The sequence below is a fragment of the Carica papaya genome, chromosome 6, assembly GCF_054855325.1.
Source record: "Carica papaya isolate Zhongbai chromosome 6, ASM5485532v1, whole genome shotgun sequence".
Classification (NCBI taxonomy): domain Eukaryota; kingdom Viridiplantae; phylum Streptophyta; class Magnoliopsida; order Brassicales; family Caricaceae; genus Carica; species Carica papaya.
Window position 1 is genome coordinate 33554242 of NC_142314.1, and position 27784 is coordinate 33582025.

At 40.8% G+C, this 27784-nt stretch overlaps 1 protein-coding gene and 4 long non-coding RNA genes across 5 annotated transcripts; 2 read left to right on the plus strand and 3 right to left on the minus strand.

Annotated features, from left to right (window-relative positions):
• Window positions 1-12938: 12938 nt before the first annotated feature.
• LOC110814968 (uncharacterized) lies at window positions 12939-14413 on the minus strand. The gene is made up of 2 exons (XR_015821622.1): window positions 14266-14413; window positions 12939-13342 (listed from the first exon to the last, which is right to left on the minus strand). It is a non-coding gene; the product is annotated as an uncharacterized LOC110814968 (long non-coding RNA).
• Window positions 14414-14848: 435 nt separating this feature from the next.
• Window positions 14849-16950, plus strand: LOC148253548 (uncharacterized). The gene is made up of 2 exons (XR_015812828.1): window positions 14849-15755; window positions 16725-16950. It is a non-coding gene; the product is annotated as an uncharacterized LOC148253548 (long non-coding RNA).
• Window positions 16951-21126: 4176 nt separating this feature from the next.
• LOC148253549 (uncharacterized) lies at window positions 21127-23263 on the plus strand. The gene is made up of 3 exons (XR_015812793.1): window positions 21127-21729; window positions 21973-22069; window positions 23039-23263. It is a non-coding gene; the product is annotated as an uncharacterized LOC148253549 (long non-coding RNA).
• A 986-nt stretch (window positions 23264-24249) lies between these two features.
• LOC148253550 (uncharacterized) lies at window positions 24250-25060 on the minus strand. The gene is made up of 2 exons (XR_015821636.1): window positions 24849-25060; window positions 24250-24699 (listed from the first exon to the last, which is right to left on the minus strand). It is a non-coding gene; the product is annotated as an uncharacterized LOC148253550 (long non-coding RNA).
• Window positions 25061-26335: 1275 nt separating this feature from the next.
• Window positions 26336-27626, minus strand: LOC110807814 (uncharacterized). Its single transcript, XM_022033074.2, has 2 exons — window positions 27361-27626; window positions 26336-26901 (listed from the first exon to the last, which is right to left on the minus strand). The coding sequence occupies exons 1-2, from the start codon at window positions 27476-27478 to the stop codon at window positions 26429-26431; spliced, it is 591 nt and encodes a 196-aa protein (XP_021888766.1). The 5' UTR covers window positions 27479-27626; the 3' UTR covers window positions 26336-26428.
• Window positions 27627-27784: the final 158 nt, after the last annotated feature.

The window sequence follows — 27784 nt, forward strand, 5'->3', positions numbered from 1 at the left end:
AACGATCCGGATCTGCTTCTTCTTCCGACACAATCGGACGAATGAGATAAATTTACTGTTTATTATTCATGTAAATGTATAATAAAAATGATATTCGAATTATTGTTTTCATATATCGATTTTGGAAACTCATAAGAGTAAATATGAAATGATGATTTTTATGTTAAATAAATTTATTTAAGAAAGAAAATGGCTCCATTTGTTAATTTATGAATTTTTTTTACCAAACTTTTGGTTTTCCATAATCGGTTATAAGTGTGATATTCTTATTAGGTTAGTGTAGTTCATTCTCCTATTTAAGCATTTCAAATCAAGAAGATTAAGATCTAAATTCTGAACAGCAGAAGCGTTACGAATAAAAGTTTCCCCTGGACTTCATCAGAGTTGCCCAACGAAAGTTAACCTCATAAAATTTTTATTTCATTTTGTTTTAACTATTTATCTCATTACAATGAACTATTATAAAAGAACATTCCCGTAATCTTAATGAACATCCTGATTTACTGAGTAAAGAATGTAAACTCTAAATTCTAAATTGCTTCTGATTAGAGTTGATATAATTCAATATTTTTATAACCTCTAGCTTTAGGTTTTTACATCATAGCTTGTGACCTGAGTTTCAAAAGTTCTATTAAATAGTCATTTTCTAAAAAATTTGTTAATAAAAAATTATTTAATATTTATTAAAATTAATCGCAGAAAATATTTTAACTATAAAAAATAAAAACTATGTGATTTATAAAAGTGATCTATAAGATTTCAAATATAAATTTATATTAAAAGTCAAAATTATTTTTAAAAAATTATAACATAATAAAAATTAAATTTTTTATCATTGACTTATGCAAAAAATACGTATGTTTTAAATAAAATTTACTTGTAAAAATACTAGAAATACTTAGTAAAATATTTTAAAATGTTAAAGATAAAGTCAAAAACTGTTTTAAACTGAATTTATATATATATATATATATTAAATAATGATGTGTTTTAATATCTAGATAAATCAACTACTAAGCTCTTTCTTTTTTTTTTCTTAATCCCAATGAAGATATTGTTTTCTCTCAGTTGTTTACAAAGTTAAACTTTATCTATATTTTCATCTAAGAACAATAAGGGAAACAATTGCAGTTCATATAATTTAAGTTTACAATTCACACACATATATATATATATATACACACATATTGTAACGGCTCCGGAAATTAAAAGGATCGTATATATAAGAATTATAAGTGCAGAAACGAAATAAAATATTATGTTTAATATCTCTTACACAATAACCAAAACGTACTAAACGTATGAAAGAATAAGCTAACTAAAGTATATACTAGAAATGAATACTATAAGGAAAACTATAAAATCTTTTAGGCATTTACTCGCCGTCTTCCTGACCAGCGGGCTCGGAAACCAAGTCCTCCTGATCTGAAATGGTTAAGTAAGAAATGAGCTACACTACCCCAGTAAAGATGTCACATTATCTCACTGTCACAGAAGTAAAGGTTGGTAGAAAACAAAAACGACCAATGGAGCATAATTTATAACAATTTCATTTATCAATAATAAAACTCTTTTACTGTCCACTTACCTCAATGAGATTCAAGAAAACAACTTACGAAAATAATAACATTATAATATCATGAAATCATACGCACTCTGTAACATAACACATGTCATACTTTTAATATTTCAATCATCAGGCAACAAATTTCCTTTTTTACCAGCCTACCAGTATCCATGGGGATCCATAGAGGTTCCCGCCATACGTGAACCATTCATGTTAACAACTTAATTCCAGGGCCGTTTCCATACCCCGTCCGGTATGGGCACCAAAATAATAAACCTTAATACCTCGTCCGTTATGAGGGTGAAGCGGGTCGTCCTCATACACCATCCGGTATGAGCGCCAAAATATTTAAAGTCTCCATACCCCGTCCGGTATGAGAGACAACGTTCCCGGTAGGGTCCCCTATGGACCCGATATGTCCTCCATCTCCCAATATGTCTAGTGAGGCTGTTAAACTATCCATTTATCAACTCAATCCCATTCCTATTTGTTCTTAGTCTCAATCACCCAATCAAACATGAATACATAAACCAATAACGAACACCAAACAAGACAAACATAACATCAGGTTCACAATAATCAAACCATAATAAATTAAACAGTGAATCATGCATACGAAGCCACAGAATAAACAAATCAGATACAACACTGCATTTAGACAGTAAAATAAATCAAATAGGAACTGACCGAAAAATATATTAGATTCGGGCTCCATTAGCAATCTTAATTAATTATACATATCCATGAATTCATAAAATACCGTTTTATCATTTATTAGACTTTAATACCATGATAGGATATAAGGTGGGTGAGAGATCCTTACTTGATTCGAAATCTAAAATTGGTTTTTCATTGTGCCTACGGGCAGTCCTTAGATTCCCTAAATTTTTCTCCGGGAACTGAAACACACTTCCGATACCTACACATATCCTCAAAAAACTCCAAACCAGACCTAGGGCCTCCTCGGCCAATTTCAAAATTCCGGCACGGCGGCTCCGCCGTGCTACAACGACGACATCGCCGACCACGGTGGTGATCCATCTCGGGTTGGCTATTTTCGACCGTTTCTAGCCGAATTCACCCAAACTAGCACAAGTTCCTGCGAAGAAACACACGTAGGGCCCTCGGTGGGCCAAAAAAATACATAAAACTTAGACTTACTGGCGGCGGAGCTCTCGGGTGCAGTGGCTCCTCCGGCGCGAGTCGCGATTTGTCGTTTTGCTCTGGTCAACCTGTAGAGGAAAGGAATGTGGTCACAGTGGTGTAAAAATTATATTGAACGGGAATCGGGAAGGGCCTCATTGGAGGCAAAAATTGAGAAAACCCGCGGCGGCACTACTGGGCTTCGACGGTGTTTTCTGGCTAATTGGCTGGTGGTTTGGCTCCGATTTAGCCACAGGGGGGTTCAGCATTGAAATCCGAGCAAAGGGGAGAAATTTTACCTAGTTTGGCGGTCGGAAAGTGCTCCAGCGCGGCAATGGGTGGCGGTAGTCGGTTCCTCCGATGGCTGGGCTGTCTTCTCCGGCGAGGGCTCTGACGGCTAGAGTTTGGGGTTGGGTGTGAATGAGATTATTTATAACCTTTCCCTTTTAATTTGAGATGTCCATCATGATTTAATCTGGACCGTCTGATCGCGATTAAATTGGAAATGAATCTGAACCGTCCATCGCGATGCGATTTGGGCCGTCCGTGCGTAATTCAATCTGGACCGTCAGCATGCGTGCAATCTGGGCCGTCCCCGCGCGCGTTTGATCTGGGTCGTCTGTGCATGCGGAAATGAATCTCAGCCTTCAGATCGCGCGCACGCGGATCGCCCACGTGACCCGTTCTGCGTTGCTCGTTCCGCGTAGCCTTCCCGCATTAGCGTCTCTACCACGCAGCGTGTCCTGATTGGCCGAAGCTTCTGACCGGGCTGCTGACGTGGTGTAATTTTTTTAAATTACGTTTTGACCATCAGTTTCTGATTTTCTTTTCAAAAACACCCATAGAATCTGAATTTTCACCATTTTTTCTAAAATTATTTTCAATTAAACCCCAAAAATAATTTTACCTATTATTATTATTATTATTATTATTATTTCTATTAAATTAAATTAAACTAAATTAAAACAATTATAGTATTACTTAAATAAATCAATTAAAAAAATTAAAATTATGATAATTTCAATAATAATAATAATAATAAAATTAGGTTGTTACAACTCTCCTCTCTTAAAGAAATTTGGTCCCCCAAATTTGCTTCTTACTTCTGGTCGAACAAATGGGGATACTGAGCTCTAAAGTCTGATTATAGCTCCCAGGTAACCTCCCTTGGCGTGTGGTTCTGCCACACGACCTTTACAAATGATATTTTTCGGTTGTGGAGTATTCTGCTCTTTCGGTCCGTGATACCGACTGGTACTTCCTCATAAGACAAGTCCTCTTGGAGTGGAAGCGATTCATGAGCCAAGACATGAGAGGGGTCCGGGTTGTACTTACGTAACATGGACACATAGAACACATTGTGGACCTTGGAGAGCTTTGGAGGCAGTGCTAGTTTGTAGGCGGCAGTACCAATCCTGTCCAAGCTTCAAATTGTCCAATAAATCGGGGGTTCAGTTTTTTTCTCCTGCCAAACCTACTAATTCCCTTGAAAAGAGTGACCTTAAGGAACACCCGGTCGCCTTTCTCAAACGCTAAATACTTCCTCCGGGTGTCTGCATAACTCTTCTGCCTGCTCTGAGCCGTCTGAATGTTCTTTCTAATTATAACTATTTTAGACGTGGTCTCCTCCACCAACTCCGGGCCAAATAATTTTCTGTCGCCCACTTCTTCCCAACAAATCAGTGATTTACATGGGCGCCCATATAACGCTTCATACAGAGCCATGCCAATGCTCGCTTGGTAGTTGTTATTGTAGGCAAATTTTATCAAGGGTAGATGGTCGTCCCAATGGCCCCAGAGTCAAAGACATAAGCTCAGAGCATATTCTCAAGTGTACAGATTGTCCTTTCTGACTATCTATCAGTCTGAGGATAGAAGGTAGTACTGAGAGACAGCTTTATTCCCATGGCATGCTGAAAGCTACTCCAAAACCGAGAAGTGAACCTCGGGTCCTTGTCGGATACCACTGTCACTGGAACTTCATGCAATCTGACTATTTTTCGGATATACATTCTTGCCAACTTGTTCAAGGGATCGGTCATCCTGATGGCTAGAAAGTGGAAAGACTTGGTAAGCCGGTCAACAATTACCCAGATGGCGTCATGTTCTGAATGTACCTTGGGTAATCCCGTTACGAAGTCCATGGTGATATGTTCTCACTTTCACTCTGGGATCGGTAAAGGCTGAAGTAACCCGCCTGGGCACTGATGTTCTGCCTTGACCTACTGACATATCAAGCATTTAGATACAAAGTCAGCTATGTCCCTCTTCATCCCATTCTACCAAAACTGGGGTCGCATGCTTTGGTACATTTTAGTGCTTCCAGGATGCATGGCAAACTTTGAGTTATGGGACTCTGTCATGATGTCTCTCTTTAGCTCACTGTCATCTGAGACACACACCCTGTCTTGAAACCGGAGTAACCCATCGGCAGAGACTCAGAATTCTGAGCTCACTACATGTTCTGCATCATTCTTGCGGGCTATTAGGGTGGGGTCGACTGACTAAGCTTCCCTTATTCTCTGTATTAACTTGGGCTGAACGGTCAGATGGCTCAAACATGCGACTCTCTTCAGGTCCTGAAGCCGAACCTGTTGTGTGGCCCCAATTTGTTTGCGTTCTGAAATCATCAAATGGGCTAAGATACCTGCACTTTTCCTATTGAGAGCATCTGCCACCACGTTGCCTTTACCCGGATAATACAAGATACCACAATCATAGTCCTTAAAGAGTTCCATCCACCTTCTCTGATGTATGTTGAGATTCTTTTGAGTGAATATGTGTTTCAAATTCTTATGATCGGTATAGATCTGAAAGGTCTCTCCGTATAAATAATGGCACTAGGTTTTCAAGGCATGTATGATTGCAGCAAGTTCCAAGTCATGGGTGGGATAATTCTTCTCATGATTCTTTAACTGTCTGGACCCATAAACTATGACCTTTCCATGCTGCATTAGGATACAACTCAGGTCTACATAGGAGGCATCACTATAAACTGTATATCCCCCTAATTCACTTGGTAAAGCCAGCACGGGTATAGTGGTTACCCGCTCCTTTAATTCTGAAAAACTTCTCTCACAGTCTTCATTCCACTCAAACTTGGCATTCTTCTTTATGAGTCGAGTTAGGGGAGCTGCTAGACTAGAGAATCCTTCGACAAACCTGCAGTTCCTAGGAAGCTACGGATTTCCTTAACTGATGTCAACTTCTCCCAACCAAGTACCGCTTCAACCTTTTCGAGATTCACTGATACTCCTTCCTTCGATATAATGTGTCCTAGGAAGACGGTCTGCTCAAGCCAGAATCTACACTTACTCAAATTTGCATATAGCTTCTTTTTTTTTAGGACCTACAAAACTTGGGCTAGATGGTGAGCATGCTCTTCTCTGCTTTTTGAGTAGACCAAGATGTCATCGATGAACACGATAACAAATTGATCCAAGAATTCTCTGAAGACCCTATTCATCAGATCCATAAAGATGGTCAGGGCGTTGGTTAGCCCAAATGACATAACCAGGAACTCATAGTGTCCGTACTGGGTTCGAAAGGCCGTTTTGGGGATGTCTTCTATTCTTATTTTTACCTGATGGTAACCTGATCGCAGATCTATTTTGGAGAAGACCTGCGCACCCTGCAGCTGATCGAAGAGGTCATCAATTCTGGGAAGGGGATATTTGTTCTTGATTGTGACATTATTCAATCATCTGTAATCAATACACAGTCTCAACGTTCCATCTCCCTTCCTGGTGAAAGTGACTCCGACACCCCAAGAAGACACACTGTGTCTAATAAAACCACTGTCTTGCAATTCAGTTATCTGTTTCCTCAACTCTTCCATCTCAATGCTGCTCATGCGGTAAGGAGCAACCAAAATGGGCTGGGTGTCTGGTTGTAGGTCTATAGTGAACTCAATTTCTCTGTCCACTGGCAGTCCGGGTAGTTCGTCCGCAAACACATCTGGAAAATCTCAGACTACCGAAATCTCTTGGATACAAATTTCCTTATTGGGCTTGCCTAATTAGAGAAAATAGTCAGGTTAAAGTACTTGAAAATTAAGGAAACTTGCCATCAAGGAATAAGTACTAAATAATTTTATTAATTTGTAAATGGCTCCTCATTATGAAGATTAAATACAACCTTCTTGTTAAAGTAATCTGTGGTGGCGTGATACACCGCTAGCCAATCCATCCCTAAAATTACATCAAAATCTCCCGTGTCCAACCCTATTAAGTCTACACTCAGTTTCCTATTTGCTATCTTCACGGCACAAGCCCTATAGACAACTTCCCCTAATAGTGTTTCACCTTCAGCAGTAAACACAAATAACATTGAATCAAGTTTATCAAGTAATATATTAAGTTTGGATGCAAAAACACGTGAAACAAATAAATGCGATGCACCAGTGTCAAATAAAATATGAGCAATATAGTTACAGATAGTGTACATACCATGTACCACGTCCGGATCGACATCGGGATCCTGCTATGTGAGGTTGTAAACCCTGTCCTGAATAGGAGGTCTTCCTTGGTTCTGGTTCCTCGCGCACTCTCTCGTATAGTGTTGGGCACTACCACATATGCGACAGGTGTTGTTGAGGCGATAGCATGGTCGGTCCCCGTGATCCCTGCCGCAGTGCTAACAGATCTTGCCACGTGTTGCCCCTGGAGCTTGAGGGGGAGCCTAGATCGCCGGTCTGAGCCTCTTATTTTGTTGGACAGGCGCAGTAGGTGCTGGTCTGCGGGGTGGAGCTGAGGGTCTGTGACTTCCTGCTGACTGAGGAAGGGTGTTGAAACTCCTCTCCACAATCTGCACCTTTGCCAAAACGACTGAATATGTCTTGAGCTCTAGTACCAATAAGTGCTACTTGATTTCTGGGCGGAGGCCCCACTAGAACCTCCTAGTCTTCCTTGCCTCATCTATCAATGTCTCAGGGGAGTATCGGCCCAGCTCTAAGAACTTACGAGTATATTCCGATACCGTCATGTTTCCCTGGACCAACTGGACAAACTCCATCTCCTTTAGATGTTGGATATGCTCGGGGAGGTACTCCGCATGAAATGCTGCTAAGAACTGCTCCCAAGTGACTGATGTAGGTAGGGTGGTCTGTTTGAGCTCCCACCAACGACCTACTTCCCCCACCAGCATGTAGAAAGCAAGGGTAACCCTCTACTTGGGAACCACTCCTAAGGTCTTAAAAGCCTTCTCTGTCTCCGCAAACCAGTACTGGTCATCTTCAAAGAGGACTCCTCTGCAAAAGTGGAAGGGTTAAGTCTTCTGTACCTCTCTATGTAGCCCGGGTCAATTAGGGAAGGTGTTGGGTCCCATGGAAGAGGGACTGGGCTGGGCTAAGGATAGACTGGGGGGGCCTGTGGTGGCACTTGCTGATATAATGGGGGCACTGGATTCTACTGTGGCAGTACCGGGCAGTACTGTGGCTAGGCCACCGGATTATACTGCGATGGTGGTGTCGGGGGGTACTGTGGAGGAGCAAGCTCGTGCCGAGGTGGCTCGGGATCCGCTCGCTGTAGCAGTGACTCAACCTGTGGTAGTGGGGGGGGGGGGTCGGGTAACTCCCTTCTCTCCTCTCAGCCTTACTGGGCAGCAATGATCCTTTCTAGCATCTCAAATATTCTGTCTACATCTTTCCGAAGCGAATCATCCCGGGCTGCTCGATTTAGTGGGGGTCTTTCTCTCATCATCTCTCTGCACCTATCTTTCACAAGGAAGTGTTGAGTAACGATTAATCGGAGTCCGAGGAACGCGGCTCTGATACCAACTGTAACGGCCCCGAAAATTAAAAGGATCGTATATATAAGAATTCTAAGTGCGGAGGCGAAATAAAATATTATGTTTAACATCCCTTACACAATAAGCAAAACGTATTAAACGTATGAAAGAATAAGCTAACTAAAGTAAATACTAGAAATGAATACTATAAGAAAAGCTATAAAATCTTTTAGGCATCTACTCGCCGTCTTCCTGACCAACAGGCTCGGAGCACCAAAATATTTAAAGTCTCCATACCCCGTCCGGTATGAGAGACAACATTCCCGGTAGGGTCCCTTATGGACCCGGTCTGTCCACCATCTCCCAATATGTCTAGTGAGGTTGTTAACCTATCCATTTATCAACTTAATCCCATTCCTATTTGTTCTTAGTCTCAATTACCCAATTAAACATGAATACATAAATCAGTAACGAATACCAAATAAGGCAAACATAACATCGGGTTCACAATAATCAAACCATAATAAATTAAACAGTGAAACATGCATACAAAGCTACAGACTAAATAAATCAGATACTACACTGTATTTAGATTGTAAAATAAATCAAACAGGAACTGACCGAAAAATATATTAGATTCGGGCTCCATTAGCAACCTTAATTAATTATACATATCCATGAATTCACAAAATACCGTTTTATCATTTATTAGACTTTAATACCATGATAGGATATAGGGTGGGTGAGAGATCCTTACTTGATTCGAAGTCTAAAATCAGTTTTTCACTGTACCTACGGGCAGTCCCTAGATTCTCTAAATTTTTCTCCGGGAACTGAAACACATTTTCGGTACCTACACATGTCCCCAAAAAACTCCAAACCAGACCTAGGATGTAACGGCCCCGGAAATTTAAAATGAAATACGTGTATTAAAAAGGTCAAATGCGGAAGCGAAATAAAAATTTCGATTAACATCCCTCACACTAAAACAAAAAACGTGCTCAAAGTATAAAAGAACAAACTAACTAAAAGAGAAACTCGAAAGTAAAAGCTATAAATATAGCTACGGAGTCTTTAGGCGTCCCCTTCGCCGTCTTCCTGCGGAACGGGCTCGGGAACAATGTCTTCCTGATCTGAAATGATTAAATAAGGAATGAGCTACACCAGCTCAGTAAAGAGTACGCACTATCTCACAGTCACGGAGGTAAAGGTGGGTAGAAAATACAAAAAGACCAATGGAGCATAATTTACAACAAATTCTTTTATCAATAATAAAATCATTTACTATCCACTTACCTCGGTGAAATTCATAAAACAATATACGAAAGCAATAACATTATCATCATCATGAAATCATATGAGCTGTATAACATAATACTTATCACGCCTTTTGCAATTCAATCATTTTACAACATATTTTTCTTCATTTACCAGCCTACTAGTATCCATGGGGATCCATAGGGGTCCCGCTACTCGTGAACCCTTAACACTTGTAATCAGATTCCAGGGCCGTCCCCATACCCCGTCCGGTATGGGCGCCAAAATTATAAACCTCAATACCTCGTCCGGTATGAGGGTGAAACGGGTCGTCCCCATACCCCGTCCGGTATGGGCGCCAAAAGACATAAGGTCTCCATATCCCGTCCGGTATGACAAACCACAGTCCCGGTAGGGTTCCCTACGGACCCGGTCCGTCCACCATCTCCCAGAATATCTAGTCAGGCTGACCACATTATACAATTATCAATTTACATAACCTTTCATCCCCCTTTTTCCTCAGTCAGCATCATCAAATCACACACAAATATGCAAACCGGTAGTTCACGCCAACAAGACAACACACAACATCGGGTTCTCAGTCATTCAGTCTATAATCAATGAAACAGTGATACATGCACACGAAACTATGAAATAAAAACATCAGACATCATACTGTATTTAAAACTGTAAAATAGAACAAACAACAACTGACCGACAAATACACCAGACTCGGGCTCCATTAGCAACCTCAAACAATTTCACACAGCTATTGATTCATGAAATACCATTTTATCATTTATTGCACTTTAATACCGTGATAGGAAATAGGGTGAGGAATCCTTACTTGTTTCGGGGTCCGAATACGGCTCTAAAGTGCGCCTACAGGCTGTCCCTAATTTTTTCTGAATTTTTTTCGGGGAACTGAAACGCACTACTGGTACCTGCACGTGTCCCAAAAATTCCAAATTAGACCCAGGGCCCCTTTCGGCCAATATCGCAATTCCGGCACGGCGGCTCCGCCGTGCTCCAGCGACGGCGCCGCCGCAAGCGGTGGCGATTCGCCTCGAGTTGGCCGTTTTCGGCCATTTCCGGCTGAATTCGGCCACACTTGCATCGGTCTCTGCGATAAAACGACCCTAGGGCCCTCGGGGGGCAAAAAAATTACGAAAAACCGAAGCTTACCGACGGCGGTGCTCTCGGGTGCGGCGGCTCTCCGGCGAGGTTCGTGTTTTGGTGATTTGGCTCCAATCAACCTGTAGAAAAAAGAATGGTGATCACGGTGATATAAAAATTGTATCAAACGGAGGTCGGGAAGGGCCTCATCGGAGGCAAAAACCGAGGAGGGACGCGACGACGCTGCTGGGTTTCGGCCGTGTTTTTCGGCCGTTTGGCCGGGATTTTGGCTCTGATTTGGCCACAGAGGAAATCAGCGTGGAAAAACGAGTCGGGGGTATGAAATTTACCTCGATCAGCGGTCGGAAATCTCCCCGGTGCAGCGGCGGGTGGCGGCGGCCGGCTCCTTCGGCGTCTGGTTCGTCTTCTCCGGCGAGGGCAGGTGGCTAGGGTTTTTGTGGTCAGGTGTGGGGGTTTTATTTATACCCTTTTGCCTTTTGATCACAGCCGTCCATTTTGATTAAATCTGGGCTGTCCGTGCGCACGCTTGATCTGGGCAGTCCGTGCGCGCGGGGACGCATCTGAGTCGTCCGATCGCACGCACGCGGATCGCCCACGTGGCTCGTTCCTGGGTCGACGTGGTCTTGCCACGTGGCAGGTCCTGGTTGGCCAGGGCTGCTGACTAGGCTGCTGACGTGGCTACTGATGTGGCGTAATTTTTCTAAATTGCGTTTTGACCTCTGGTTTCCGATTTTCTTTTCAAAAATACCCCCAAAATCCTAATTTTCACCCTTTTTTCCCAAAATCAATTTCAATTAAATCCAAATAATATTTTTACCCAATGTTACAATTATTGTTGTTTTTATTTTTATTAACTTAAATTAAAATAAACTAAATAAATAAAATAAAATATAAAAAATAAAATTAATAATAATAACAATAAAATTCTAAAATTGTTGGGCGTTACATAGGACCTCCTCGGCTCTCCGGCGACGGCGCCACCACCCACGGCGGCGATCCGCCTCGGGTTGGCTGTTTTCAGCCGTTTCTGGCCAAATTCAGCCAAACTAGCACCAGTTCCTGCGAGGAAACACATGTAGGGCCCTCGGTGGGCCAAAAAAATACAGAAAACTGAGACTTATCGGCGGCAGAGCTCTCGGGTGCGGCGGCTCCTCCGGCGCGAGTTGTGATTTGGTGTTTTGCTCCAATCAACCTGTAGAAGAAAGGACAGTGGTCACAGTAGTGTAAAAATTACATCGAACGAGAATCGAGAATCGGGAAGGGCCTTATCGGAGGCAAAAATTGAAAAAACTCGCGACGGCGCCGCTGGGCTTCGACGGCATTTTCTAGCCAATTGGCCGGTGGTTTGGCTCCGATTTGGCCATATGGGGGTTTAGTATCAAAATTCGAGCCAAGAGGAGAAATTTTACCTCATTTGGCGGCCAAAAAGTGCTCCGGTACGGCGGCATGTGGCGGTGGTCGGTTCCTCCGGTGGCTGGGCTGTCTTCTCCGGCGAGGGCTCTGGCGGCTAGGGTTTAGGATTGGGTGTGGATGAGATTATTTATAACCTTCTCCTTTTAATATGAGCCGTCTATTACGATTTAATCTATACTGTCCGATCGTGATTAAATTGGAAATGAATCTGGGTCGTCCATCGCAATGCAATTTGTGTCGTCCGTGCGTGATTCAATCTGGGTCGTTCGCACACGTGCAATCTTGGCCGTCCGCGCGCGCGTTTGATCTGGGCCGTCCGTGCGCATGGGAACGGATCTCAGCCGTCCGATCACGCGCACACGGATCGCCCACGGGGCCCATTCCGCATGGCCTTCCTGCGTCAGCATCTCTGCCACGTGACGTGTCCTGGTTGGCCGGAGTAGCTGACCGGGCTGCTGACGTGGTGCAATTTTTTTAAATTGTGTTTTGATCCCCTGGTTTCTGATTTTTTTTCAAAAACATTCCCAGAATCTGAATTTTCACCCATTTTTCCCAAAATTATTTTCAATTAAATCCCAAAAATAATTTTACCCATTTTTATCATTATTATTATTTTTATTTCCATTAAATTAAATTAAACTAAATTAAAACAATTATATTATTACTTAAATAAATCAATTTAAAAAAATTGAAATAAAATAAAATTATAATAATTCCAATAATAATAATAATAATAAAATTAGGGTGTTACACATATAGTTTCATTTCATAATTTAATTCACTTTATATAGTGACAAATGGAAACACAAATAGCAGTAATTGCAAGTGAAAGTGATAATACAGGAATAATGAAGGTTGTATTTTTATGATGAGCAAAATCCTTAGTGTTATTATTCCCATCATCATTTTCTTTAGGCATTATCACATAAAGAAACCCATTAAAGAACTCAGCTTCAATCTCATCTTCTTTGCACTTGCTTGGGATTTTAATCTCTTTGCTAAACCTCCTCATTGTTGTATCATCCATTTTTCTTTCTCCTTTGATTTTTAATTTCTTAGAATTCAATAACCAAACCTTTATATCATCCTTTTCATACCCTACAAAAGTCATACATAAGATGCATATTTATATATGTATATATGTATGTACATACATACACAAATGAAAAAAAAAAAAAACTTAAGCTATTAACAAACTTTTTTGAAAATACATTAATTATAAGAACTTATAGACTACTTATTAGATTTTTTATTAACAAATGAAGTTAACGTGCGTAACAGACTATCAGTTTATTGGATATATTTAAAAATTATCAATTACAGTTAAACGATTATAAGTGTTAATGCATCAGGTTTAAGTATGAATTTATAATTTTTATATATACTATATTTATAATTTTTCATTTTATGAAGAACAAAATAAAAAATGACAAAAGTCGACAATATAAAAACCGGTTATGATCTCTAAATCATACGTGCGTTTTGCTTATTTCTTGTTATCCTGTCAGTAATAAAAATTAATTTTTACAGCCATGTGTTGATTTAAAAAATTTATTGCATGATACAAAATTCTCTTTCGTTTACACTTCCGTGTTCGTTCTCTTTAATTTAGTATGAGTTTACTTATTATTTTCAGATCTGGTTTGATTTGATTTCTATCATTACTAACTTACAAATTCTTTGGTAATAACAAATTTGAAATTTTAGTAGAGACCAATTAGATATTAAATAATATGTTTGGAATAATTACAATATTTATTTGAAGTTTAACCTTTAAATGGAGAAAAAAATTTATTAAAAAATGGCTCAAAATTTTGAGTTGGTAAAAAAAAAAAATACTTAACCAGAAAAATTTATTTGCAACATGAATAAGCTAGAAAACAAATTAATAGAAATAATACAAAAGTAAAAATTTAATGAGAAAAATATATCATGTATATAATTATGTAAACTTATATGTGCATGGACATGTATACATACATATTTAATGAAAAGATTAGAAAGGTGGGTTGAATAATTACCATGGAGGCAGACTTCAAGAACATCACGGTCGTGTTCTTCTTTCCATTTGCAGTAAGGTTCAACATCATCGTATCGGGTGGCTTCTTTAGTTGTCATTTCTCTGTAATGAGAAAAGCTGTATTAAATTAATTTGAGTCTGCAAGTCCATCTATATATATGTATATTTGTATATATATATATATATATATATATATATATATACTTCTTTCCTTGAAAATGTGGTAAAAGAATTTTGCAGTTGGGTTTTCCCTGGAAAGAAAATTATATTCCTCTTTGATCGACATGGGTGGACGTTTAAGTTGCTTAAACCTCTAGGTATTCTTTTCCTATAGGTATATTACTTCAAAATTTTAATGAACTTCCAGCTGAAAAAATAAAAAAAATATTATATATATATATATATATATATATATTTGGACTCTGAAGTTTGTCTTGTAATATTTCTTAATTTATTATTAACTAACCCATAATCTTGGTAGCTGTAGCACCCGGAAAGGAGGAGGAAAAAAAAAAAAAAAAAAAAAAAAAGGGGGGGGGGGGGGGGGGGGGCCCACGTCAGCAGGCCCGGTCAGCAGTCCCGGCCAACCGGGGCCTGCCACGTGGCAAGATCGCGTCACTCCAAAAGGAGCCACGTTTGCGATCCGCGTGGGTGCGATCCGACGGCCCAGATCAATCAAAAACGAACGGCCCAGATTAAAACGAAACGAACGGCTGTGATCAAAAGGTAAGGGGTTATAAATAGAACCCCCACACCAGACCACAAACCCTAGCCGCCAGCCGCTCGCCGGAGAAGACGAACCAGAGGCCGACCGCCGCCACCCGCCGCCACTCGCCGCCGCACCGGGGAAATTTCCGACCGCCGATCGAGGTAAATTTCATACCCCCGACTCGTTTTTCCCCACTGATTCCTCCTATGGCCAAATCGAAGCCGAAATCCCGGCCAAACGGCCGGAATACGCGGCCGAAGCCCAGCGGCGCCGCCGCGCCCCCTCTCGGTTTTTGCCTCCGACGAGGCCCTTCCCGGCCTCCGTTCGATGCAATTTTTATATCACCGTGATCACCATTCTTTTCTCTACAGGTTGACCGAAGCCAAATCACCAAAACACGAACCTCGCCGGAGAGTCGCCGTACCCGAGAGCGCCGCCGCCGGTAAGCTCCGCTTTTCCGTGATTTTTTGGCCCCCCGAGGGCCCTAGGGTTGTTTTCTGACAAGGACCAATGCGAGTGTGGCCGAATTCGGCCAAAAACGGCCGAAAACAGTCAACCCGAGGCGACTCGCCGCCGCCAGCGGCGGCGCCGTCGCCGGAGCACGGCGGAGCCGCCGTGCCGGAGTTGCGATTTGGGCCGAAAGAGGCCCTGGGCCTAATTTGGATTTTTTTTGGAACACGTGCAGGTACTGTTAGTGTGTTTCAGTTCCCCGGGAAAAATTCAGGGAAAATTAGGGACAGCCTGCAGGCGCACTGTGAATCGTATTCGGATCCCGAAAACAAGTAAGGACCCCTCACCTTATTTCCTATCACGGTATTAAAGTTCAAAATGATAAAACGGTATTTCTTGAATTAATGCATGTGTGAAATTGCTTAAGGTAGCTAATGGAGCCCGAGTCTAGTGTGATTGGTGGTTTACTGTTATTTGGCCTGTTTACAGCTTTAAATGCAAAATGAGGTTTGATGTGTTTATTTTACAGATTTGTGTGCATTTACTACGTTTTTATTAATCATGGGTTGAATGACTGAAAAACCGATACTGTATGTTGTCTGTTTGGCATGAACTACTGTTTGCTTGTTTGTATGTGAATTGATGATGCTTATTGAGGAAAAGGAAAATGAAAGATTGTGTAGACTGATAATTGTATGATGGGGTTAGCCTGACTAGATATCCTGGGAGATGGTGGACGGACCGGGTCCGTAGGGAACCCTACCGGGATTGTGGTCTCACATGCCGGACGGGGTATGGAGATCTTATGGTTTTGGCGCCCATACCGGACGGGGTATGGGGACGGCCCGTTTCACCCTCATACCGGACGGGGTATTGAGGTTCATGGTTTTGGCGCCCATACCGGACGGGGTATGGGGACGGCCCTGGAAACTGATTATGAATGTTAAAAGATTAACGGGTAGCGGAACCCCTATGGACCCCCACGGATACTAGTAGGCTGGTAAATGAGAAAAGGATATGTTGTATAATGATTGAATTACAAAAGGCGTGATAAGTGCTATGTTTTACAGCTTATATTATTCCATGATTGTGATAATGTTATTATTTTTCTTATATTGTTTTCATAAATTCCACCGAGGTAAGTGGATGGTAAAAGTTTTCATGTTAATAAACGAGTTTATTGTAAATTATGCTCCATTGGTCTTTTTGTGGTTTTCTACCCACCTTTATCTCCGTGACGGTGAGATATCGTGATGTTCTTACTGGGCTAGTGTAGCTCACTCCTTAATTAACCATTTCAGATCAGGAAGACATGGTTCCCGAGCCCGTTCCGCAGGAGGACGACGAAGGGGATGCCTAGAGACTCTGTAGTCATACGCATAGTTTATTTTCGAGTTTTCTTTCTTAGTTAGTTTAACTTTTTATATTTTAAGTACGTTTTTTTTTTGTTTTTTCGTGTAAGGGATGTTAACTGAAATTTTGATCTCGCTTCCGCATTCGATATATTTAAATACTCATTTCTTTTTTTTTAATATTTTCTGGGGCCGTTACAGTTGGTATCAGAGCCAGGTTTCCTCGGACCCATCCCTTACACTATAGACAGCAGGCTGATCCCGAGCCACCCCGGCAGGAGCCTGTTCCTCCACAGTACCACCCGGCGCCACAGCCGCGGTACGACCCTGTACCACAGCCACGGTACCAGCAGGCGCCGCCACAGCACATTCCAGTACCCCCACCACATCAGCAGGTGCCACCACAGTGTCCCCCAGTTAACCCTCAGCTGGCCCCAGTCCCTCTACCTCGGGACCCCGCTCTCTCCTTGGTCGACCCCGGCTTCATAGAGAGGTACGGGAGACTGAACCCTTCTACTTTTTCAGGGGGATCCTCTTTCGAAGAGGCCCAATACTGGCTGGCGGAGACTGAGAGAGCCTTTGAGACCTTGGGAGTAATTCCTGAGCAGAGGGCTGCCATTGCCTCCTACATGCTGGTAGGGGAAGCAGTACGCTGGTGGGAGCTCAAGCGGGCCACCCTGCCTGTACCAGTTACTTGGGAGCAGTTCCTAGCGGCTTTCCATGCGGAGTATCTCCCTAAGCACATCCAACATTTAAAGGAAATGGAATTTGCTCAGTTGGTCCAGGGTAATATGACAGTGTCGGAGTATGCCCGCAAGTTCCTGGAGCTGGGCCGACATGCCCCAGAGACATTGTTGGATGAGGGCCGAAAGGCCAAGAAATTCCAGTGGGGTCTCCGCCCGGCGATCAGACAGCACTTGTTGGTGATGGAGCTCGAGACATATTCGGCAGTCCTGGCAAAGGCGCAGATCATAGAAAGGAGCTTCGACACCCGCCCTCAGCTAACGGGAAGTTCCCGACCTTCAGCCCCGCTCCGCAGGCCAGCGCCTACCATGCCTGTCCAACCCAGTAAGAGACCCAGGCCTGCCGTTCAGGGCCCTCCTCAGGCTATGGGGGCAGCTCGTGGGAAGATCTGCCAGTACTGCGGCAGGGATCATGGGGACCGACCCTGCTACCGCCTCAACAACACCTGTCGCATATGCGGCAGTGCCCAGCACTATGCGAGGGAGTGCCCTAGGAACCAGAATCAAGGGAGGCCTCCAATCCAGGGCAGAGTTTACAACCTTACCCAGAAGGATGCCGATGCAGACCCGGACGTGGTACATGGTAAACCCAAGAAGGAAGTTTGTATCCAAGAGATTCCAGTAGTCCGAGACTTTCCAGACGTATTTCCGGATGAACTGCCCGGTCTACCAGGGGACAGAGAGGTCGAGTTCACCATAGACTTACAGCCAGGAAACCAACCCATCTCGGTAGCTCCTTACCGAATGAGCCGCATCGAGATGGAAGAGCTAAGGAAACAAATCACTGAGCTACAAAACAGTGGCTTCATTAGACACAGCATTTCCCCATGGGGTACCGGGGTTACTTTTGCAAAGAAAGGAGATGGAACGTTGAGACTGTGTATTGATTATAGAAGGATAAACAAGGTAACAATTAAAAACAAGTACCCTCTCCCCCGGATTGATGACCTTTTCGATCAGTTGCAGGGTGCACAGGTCTTTTCTAAAATAGATCTACGATCAGGTTACCATCAGGTAAAAGTGAGAGCAGAAGACATCCCCAAGACGGCATTCCGAACCAGGTACGGACACTATGAGTTCCTGGTTATGCCGTTTGGGCTAACCAACGCCCCGGCCATCTTTATGGATCTAATGAACAGAATCTTCAGAGAGTTCTTGGATAAATTTGTCATCGTGTTCATCGATGATATCTTAGTCTACTCAAAAAGTAGAGAAGAACATGCTCATCATCTTGCCCAAGTCCTCCAGGTACTCAGGGAAAAGAAGTTGTATGCAAAGTTGAGCAAGTGTGGATTTTGGCTCGAGCAAACCGCCTTCCTAGGACATGTTATATCGAAGGAAGGGGTGTCGGTGAACCCCGAAAAGGTTGAAGCGGTACTTGGTTGGAAAAGGCTGACAACAGTTAAGGAAATTCGCAGTTTCCTAGGGATGGCGGGTTATTACCGCCGGTTTGTCGAAGGGTTCTCCAGTCTAGCGGCCCCTCTAACCCGACTCACAAAGAAGAATGCAAAGTTTGATTGGAATGAGAACTGCGAAAGGAGTTTTTCAGAATTGAAGAAGCGATTGACTACTGCACCCGTGCTGGCTCTACCGAGTGGATCAGGAGGGTATACAGTTTATAGTGATGCCTCCTATCTGGGCCTGGGTTGTGTCCTGATGCAGCATGGAAAGGTTATAGCATATGGGTCTAGACAGCTAAAGAATCATGAGAAGAACTATCCTACCCATGACTTGGAGCTTGCCGCAATCATACACGCCTTGAAAATCTGGCGCCATTATTTGTATGGAGAGACCTTTCAGATCTACACCGATCATAAGAGTTTGAAGCACATCTTCACTCAGAAGGATCTCAACATGCGTCAGAGAAGGTGGATGGAACTCCTCAAGGACTATGATTGTGACATCCTATACCATCCAGGTAAGGGCAACGTAGTAGCCGATGCCCTCAGTAGGAAGAGTGCAGGCACCCTAGCCCATCTGATGGTTTCGGAATGCAGGTCCATTGGGGCTACGCAGCAGGTTCGACTGCAAGATCTGAAGAGGGCCACATGTTTGAGTCACCTAGCAGTCCAACCCGAGTTAATCCAAAGAATAAAGGAAGCCCAGTCAATCGACCCCGCCCTAGTAAACCGCAAGAAGGATGCAGAACAGGGAGTGAACTCAGAATTTCAGATCTCTGCCGACGGATTGATTCGTTTCAAGGACAGAATGTGTGTCCCAGACGACAATGAATTAAAAAGAGATATCATGACAGAGTCCCATAGTTCAAGGTTCGCCATGCATCCAGGAAGTACAAAAATGTACCAAACTATGCGACCCCGATTCTGGTGGAATGGGATGAAGAGAGATATAGCCGACTTTGTATCTAAGTGCTTGGTATGTCAGCAGGTCAAAGCAGAACATCAACGCCCAGGGGGGTTGCTTCAGCCTTTACCGATTCCAGAATGGAAGTGGGAACACATCACCATGGACTTCGTATCGGGACTACCCAAGGCACGATCGGGACACGATGCCATATGGGTAATTGTTGACCGACTCACTAAGTCTTCCCACTTCCTGGCCATCAGAATGACTGATTCGTTGGACAAGTTGGCAAGAATGTATGTCCGGGAAATAGTCAGACTGCATGGGGTCCCAGTAACAGTGGTATCCGACAGGGATCCCAGATTCACTTCTCGGTTTTGGAATAGTTTCCAGCAAGCTATGGGAACAAAGCTGTCCCTCAGTACTGCCTTCCACCCCCAAACCGATGGACAATCAGAGAGGACAATCCGTACGCTGGAGGATATGCTCCGAGCTTGTGTCCTTGACTCCGGAGGCCATTGGGACGACCATCTACCCCTGATAGAGTTTGCCTACAACAACAGTTACCAAGCAAGCATCGGCATGGCCCCATACGAGGCGCTATACGGGCGTCTGTGCAGGTCACCGATTTGTTGGGAGGAAGTGGGCGATAGAAGATTGTTTGGCCCGGATTTAGTGGAAGAAACCACGTCCAAGATAGTTAAGATCAAGAAGAACATCCAGACAGCTCAGAGTAGGCAAAAGAGCTATGCTGATACCCGGAGGAGAGACCTGGCCTTTGAGAAAGGTGACCGTGTGTTTCTTAAAGTCACCCCCTTCAAGGGAATTAGTAGGTTCGGCAGAAGGGGAAAAATTAAACCCCAGATACATTGGACCCTTTGAAATCTTAGACAAGATTGGTACCACTGCCTACAGACTTGCACTGCCCCCTGAGCTCTCCCGGGTTCACAATGTGTTTCATGTATCTATGCTGCGCAAGTACAATCCGGACCCTTCTCATGTCGTGGCTCATGAACCGCTTTCACTCCGAGAGGACTTGTCTTATGAAGAAGTACCGGTCAGTATCACGGACCGAGAAAGCAGAATACTCCGTAACCGGAAAATATCATTTGTAAAAGTCTTGTGGCAGAACCACACGCCTAGGGAGGCGACTTGGGAGCTGGAATCAGAATTTAGGGCCCAATATCCTCATCTGTTTGATCAAGAGTAATGAGGCAAATTTGGGGACCAAATTTCTTTATGGGGGGGGAGAGTTGTAGCACCCGGAAAGGAGGAGAAAAAAAAAAAAAAAAAAAAAAAGGGGGGGGGCCACGTCAGCAGGCTCGGTCAGCAGTCCCGGCCAACCGGGGCCTGCCACGTGGCAAGATCGCGTCACTCCAAAAGGAGCCACGTTGGCGATCCGCGTGGGTGCGATCCGACGGCCCAGATCAATCAAAAACGAACGGCCCAGATTAAAACGAAACGAACGGTTGTGATCAAAAGGCAAGGGGTTATAAATAGAACCCCCACACCAGACCACAAACCCTAGCCGCCAGCCGCTCGCCGGAGAAGACGAACCAGAGGCCGACCGCCGCCACCCGCCGCCACTCGCCGCCGCACCGGGGAAATTTCCGACCGCCGATCGAGGTAAATTTCATACCCCCGACTCGTTTTTCCCCACTGATTCCTCCTATGGCCAAATCGAAGCCGAAATCCCGGCCAAACGGTCGGAATACGCGGCCGAAGCCCAGCGGCGCCGCCGCGCCCCCTCTCGGTTTTTGCCTCCGACGAGGCCCTTCCCGGCCTCCGTTCGATGCAATTTTTATATCACCGTGATCACCATTCTTTTCTCTACAGGTTGACCGAAGCCAAATCACCAAAACACGAACCTCACCGGAGAGTCGCCGTACCCGAGAGCGCCGCCGCCGGTAAGCTCCGCTTTTCCGTGATTTTTTGGCCCCCCGAGGGCCCTAGGGTTGTTTTCTGACAAGGACCAATGCGAGTGTGGCCGAATTCGGCCAAAAACGGCCGAAAACAGTCAACCCGAGGCGACTCGCCGCCGCCAGCGGCGGCGCCGTCGCCGGAGCACGGCGGAGCCGCCGTGCCGGAGTTGCGATTTGGGCCGAAAGAGGCCCTGGGCCTAATTTGGATTTTTTTTGGAACACGTACAGGTACTGTTAGTGTGTTTCAGTTCCCCGGGAAAAATTCAGGGAAAATTAGAGACAGCCTGCAGGCGCACTGTGAATCGTATTCGGATCCCGAAAACAAGTAAGGACCCCTCACCTTATTTCCTATCACGGTATTAAAGTTCAAAATGATAAAACGGTATTTCTTGAATTAATGCATGTGTGAAATTGCTTAAGGTAGCTAATGGAGCCCGAGTCTAGTGTGATTGGTGGTTTACTGTTATTTGGCCTGTTTACAGCTTTAAATGCAAAATGAGGTTTGATGTGTTTATTTTACAGATTTGTGTGCATTTACTACGTTTTTATTAATCATGGGTTGAATGACTGAAAAACCGATACTGTATGTTGTCTGTTTGGCATAAACTACTGTTTGCTTGTTTGTATATGAATTGATGATGCTTATTGAGGAAAAGAAAAATGAAAGATTGTGTAGACTGATAATTGTATGATGGGGTTAGCCTGACTAGATATCCTGGGAGATGGTGGACGGACCGGGTCCGTAGGGAACCCTACCGGGATTGTGGTCTCACATGCCGGACGGGGTATGGAGATCTTATGGTTTTGGCGCCCATACCGGACGGGGTATGGGGACGGCCCGTTTCACCCTCATACCGGACGGGGTATTGAGGTTCATGGTTTTGGCGCCCATACCGGACGGGGTATGGGGACGGCCCTGGAAACTGATTATGAATGTTAAAAGATTAACGGGTAGCGGAACCCCTATGGACCCCCACGGATACTAGTAGGCTGGTAAATGAGAAAAGGATATGTTGTATAATGATTGAATTACAAAAGGCGTGATAAGTGCTATGTTTTACAGCTTATATTATTCCATGATTGTGATAATGTTATTATTTTTCTTATATTGTTTTCATAAATTCCACCGAGGTAAGTGGATGGTAAAGGTTTTCATGTTAATAAACGAGTTTATTGTAAATTATGCTTCATTGGTCTTTTTGTGGTTTTCTACCCACCTTTATCTCCGTGACGGTGAGATATCGTGATGTTCTTACTGGGCTAGTGTAGCTCACTCCTTAATTAACAATTTCAGATCAGGAAGACATGGTTCCCGAGCCCGTTCCGCAGGAGGACGACGAAGGGGATGCCTAGAGACTCTGTAGTCATACGCATAGTTTATTTTCGAGTTTTCTTTCTTAGTTAGTTTAACTTTTTATATTTTAAGTACGTTTTTTTTTGTTTTTTCGTGTAAGGGATGTTAACTGAAATTTTGATCTCGCTTCCGCATTCGATATATTTAAATACTCATTTCTTTTTTTTTAATATTTTCCGGGGCCGTTACAGTAGCACTGTAAAGTTTATTTTTTCTTCCATTTTGAAATTTCAAGATATGAAAAATACAGAAGACAAAAAAAATAAAATAAAATCTTATTTATTCTACTAAAATTTCTTCTCTCTTATACATGGAGGAAGTTTGTCAAATCTTTGAATGAAATTATTATTTTTTTAAATAAAATTTTTAAATCACTATTTAACTTAATAATTTATACGATTTTTCCTATATAACGGATTGTAAATCTTGCGTATGTTTTTATTATGATATTTTTATATTATATTATAATTGGTGTATATACATTGCTAAATTAATAAATATATAAATTTACTCAAAAAATCAAATTAAAGTACTAAATTTTTATTTATAATATCATTTTGAATAATAAATTAAATTAATTATTTTAAAATTTTAAATTGATAAAAAAATTATCAAATTAATTATTCATTCTCTATCGAATCCAACTATATAAATATTCGATGTCTCATTTTACACATTTTTAGTTTTTTACAATTTAATCCTTATCGTTAACATTGTAACATTTTATTCCTTCCATCTTGTCCGAATTTCTACCTGAATGTTAATAATATATCGAGAAAAAATTAATGTTGAAAATTTTAAGATGAGTTATTAAACAATTCGATCTTAATAATTGCTTTCAACAATTGAAGATTGAATATAGAACTCAAATTGGTTTAATCTTTTTAATTACTATCAAATCCCGCCATCTTCTTCATTATTTTTTCATAAAGAACACTTCTAAACTATTTCGTAATTAGTTAATTTGTTAAACTTTTAATTCAATTTACAAAATTAAATTTAAATTTACTAAAACAAATAATTTTTTTTAAATATTACAGTAATTCCACGTTTTTGCATGTGGGGTATGTGTGTGTGTGTGTGTATATATATATATATGCATGCGCAAATTCATGAAGTAAAAAAGAAGAAACATAGTTCTCCATGCCATATACAAGAAAATGTAACATTAATTAATAATTAATGAGAATACAGATATACAAATATTGAAGCTGCTAAACACACGACCTCTATATATTTACACATAATAATGTGTATATTAATGTTTTATATGTATTAAATAGTTAATAATCACTCGTTATCAGAAGAGATTTCAATAATCGTCGTATATACAATATATAATGTTTGAAGAGCTACAACCACGGCTGTTATCACGCCGCCATACTTGAGGACTTGTTGCGTAGGGATCAAAGGGGTTTTTTTGGGCAGCTTTACTTCAAGAATCTCATTCTTGAAATTCAATTCGATTTTAGTTTCATCATAATCATTCAGTTCAATCTCTTTGCTAAAACATTTAGTTGTAGTTTCATCAGTCGGACGTTCGCCAGTAATGATTAAGATGTTTTTCTGCCTCTCAGCCTTTAGGTGCTCTCTTTTAAAACCTAATAGAAAAAATATAACAAAAATAAAATTAAAAAAAAAATAGAACATAATTAAAACAAAGATGGATGATCTTAATCAAATTAATTCTGCTTGATAGATTAATTAAATATAGGATGCATACACTTTTCTGTAAGATAGGATACAATACCTGTGAGTTGAATGTGGTAAATAGTATTGATATCATCATCGATTATTCTGGCAAAAGGCTCGAATTTTCTTCTTTGTAACTTGATTATTTTATATCTACTTTCAACAGAAATTACTATAATTTCTTTCTTAACAGAATCAAGATTCCGTAATTTTGGTAGAGAAACCATGATAAAAAATCTAGACAGACACTTGAACTCCTAATACCTAATTTCAGTAAAGGTTTTATCATGAATATTTATAACCACGATATAAAAGGTTTCTTGTGTTTTGTGTTTGAAATAGTACAAGTATTCTAAGTTGTTTTTGTAAGTTATACAATTTATTCCTGTCTCATGAATGCTTCTTAATTTATTTTTTTTTTCAAACAAAGGATATTCTTGTTCTTATTTGACAAGTTTTCATTGTACCCAAATCTTTTTTTGAGTTATACTTAATATTTTTATCTCAAATTGAATAATATTCGCCTTTTGTAAGATGCACAATAAATAATACTTTTGTTTTTGTTAAAAAAAAATGTTAAATTAGATTTTAAAATTATTATGATTACTTTAATTAAGACAATTTATCCGTCTCATAATGTTCCTTTCATTTACAAATATAATAATTTTGTTAATATTTAATTTAATTTGATCATATATCTATACTAATATACTAATAAATTAAATTATTAGTTAGAATTAAATATTATATACCGATTATTGTCAGTTTATAATACAACCATAATGATCCTAATACTTAAGCATTCCTTGTCATTCACATATTTCACAAGCAATTAATCTACTAGTTAAGATTGTTGTTAAAATATAAATAATAAATTAGATTCTTTCTTGTAAACTATAGCTTTAAATAAGCAATTCAATCAACTATAGGTTTAAAAACTTTATTCATTTTCATTATTTATACACTATACACTTTTTTAGTCCATTATTAATTAGGGTTGCAGTTGTACAAAGTGAACCAATTTTTATTTGACTTGCATACTACTTACATGCCCCTTTAATTTTTATCTTCTTCGAGTTTGACTCCTCGTATTAAACTCGAGAAAAAAGTTTCACTTGCACGTGAATTTAATTTTTATCTTCGTAGGGATGGAAATAGTAGAATAATGTTTATAGGAATTTGTTAGATCCTTTTCAAAAGTTTGACGAAAATTGCAAAAATACCGGCACTACTCTATGAACTCGAGATAAAACCATTAAGGAAAGTCCGCAACATAACTATAGAGGACGACTCAGAAATAGTATTTATCTGTGTTCTATATAAAGTTTTTTAAATTATTGAAATGGAGATGTTGATATGAGATGTTTTAGCATTAATTAGGTAATATTTATATGTAATTAATGTTGTTATCACCCAGCCCCGAAACCTTAGAGCAAGGTGATGAGCTATGGAGTTCGCATATTAGATGAAAGGATAAAAAATTAAGAATATATATATATATATATATATATATATGTATATCAACTGAGCTAGTAACTCCCGGAATAAAGCTAGTGGATCTTTAATCAACAAATCACCACCTTATTATAAACCCAATACACAAGAAGATTATCGAGAGATAAAGATTGAAGTTACTAGCTAGCTGTCAACAGAAGAAATCTGATCATAACATATTTTGTAAGTAAAATACGCCCCAACAGCAATTGTCACCAGCAGAACGACCGCCATGGAAGCTTTAAGACCTTTCTTCTTGTTCATATTTTTAAACCTAGAACAAACACCCTCTTTCAACCCGCTTCTCTCTACGCCACCTCTACTACCATCTTCTTCTTCTTGTCCTCCTGGTGTGACGCCTGAGTTGGTCCGAGCTTGGTTTTTTACTTCTTGATCAGACGGCGGAGGAGGAGAAGGTGGTGTCTTGGGCATAATGATGTAAAGAATTCCGCCGGAGAACTTTGCGCGGATTCCATTTGTTTTGCAATCTCTTTGGACTTTCGCTTCTTTACGAAAACGGCTCCATCTACTTCTGTCTTCTGTTACTGGTCGTTCTCCGGTGATCGTCAGAACTCCATGGTTGTTTATTTGAACCTTCAGTTGATCTTTCGTGAAACCTGTAATTGTTGGAAAATTTTAAGAAATATATTAAGTTTAGGTAATACTCTGTTGGAAATCGGAGAAAGAAGAATGAAAAATTATTAGAAATACTTAATTTTTCTTTTGTGATTGTTGTAAAAAAAAATAATAATTTAACTACATGAAAGTTTAAAACACAAACTACTTAACAAAATTTTAAAAATACATACTTATAATTTTAATTTCTTAATAACATAAAAGAGTCTTCTTAATTTACAAATTATTATTTTTGACAGTAATACTACAAATTTTTTACTATTCACTTTTTCATGTATATATTCTAATGTAATTATATATATATATATTAAAAATGTATATATTTTAATAATTACATATGCTAATAATATTTTCACACTAATAACAAGACAATCAGGTTTTTAAGAAGATAACAACATACACCCTTATCCTCGGAAATACATGTATGTATGTAGATATACCTGGAAGATGGACTTCAAGAATGTCTTGTTCTTCTCCAGAAGTTTGCCATTTGCAAAGAGGTTCGAATTCTTCGTAAGAGCGAGAAGGTGCTGCCTTGCTTGTCATTAATCTGAACATGCTTAATCAATCAATCAATGTTTTGAGTGAGTTAAAAGAGTTGATTCAAATGATGAGAAGATGAATACTTATATTTCTGATAAATACACTGCTTATGTTTTATATATAGGTAAACTATTCATGATAAAGTGAAGAGATTTCTTTTGGGTTTTCTTCTTGGAGGGAGGAGAATTATTCTTTTTTGAATGTCTAAGGTTTAATTTTGTTTTAAGTATATATATATATATATATATATATATATATATATATGTTGCTTACTCATCTTTCTTAATTCACATGCAGTTATCCTTCTTAGCTGGTGAAAAC

Coding starts and splice junctions, on each gene's coding strand:
- LOC110807814 (XM_022033074.2), bottom strand. CDS start 27,478: ATGTTCAGATTAATGACAAGCAAGGCAGCACCTTCTCGCTCTTACGAA. Junction 26,902..27,360: donor TCTTGAAGTCCATCTTCCAG/GTATATCTACAT, acceptor CAACAATTACAG/GTTTCACGAAAGATCAACTG.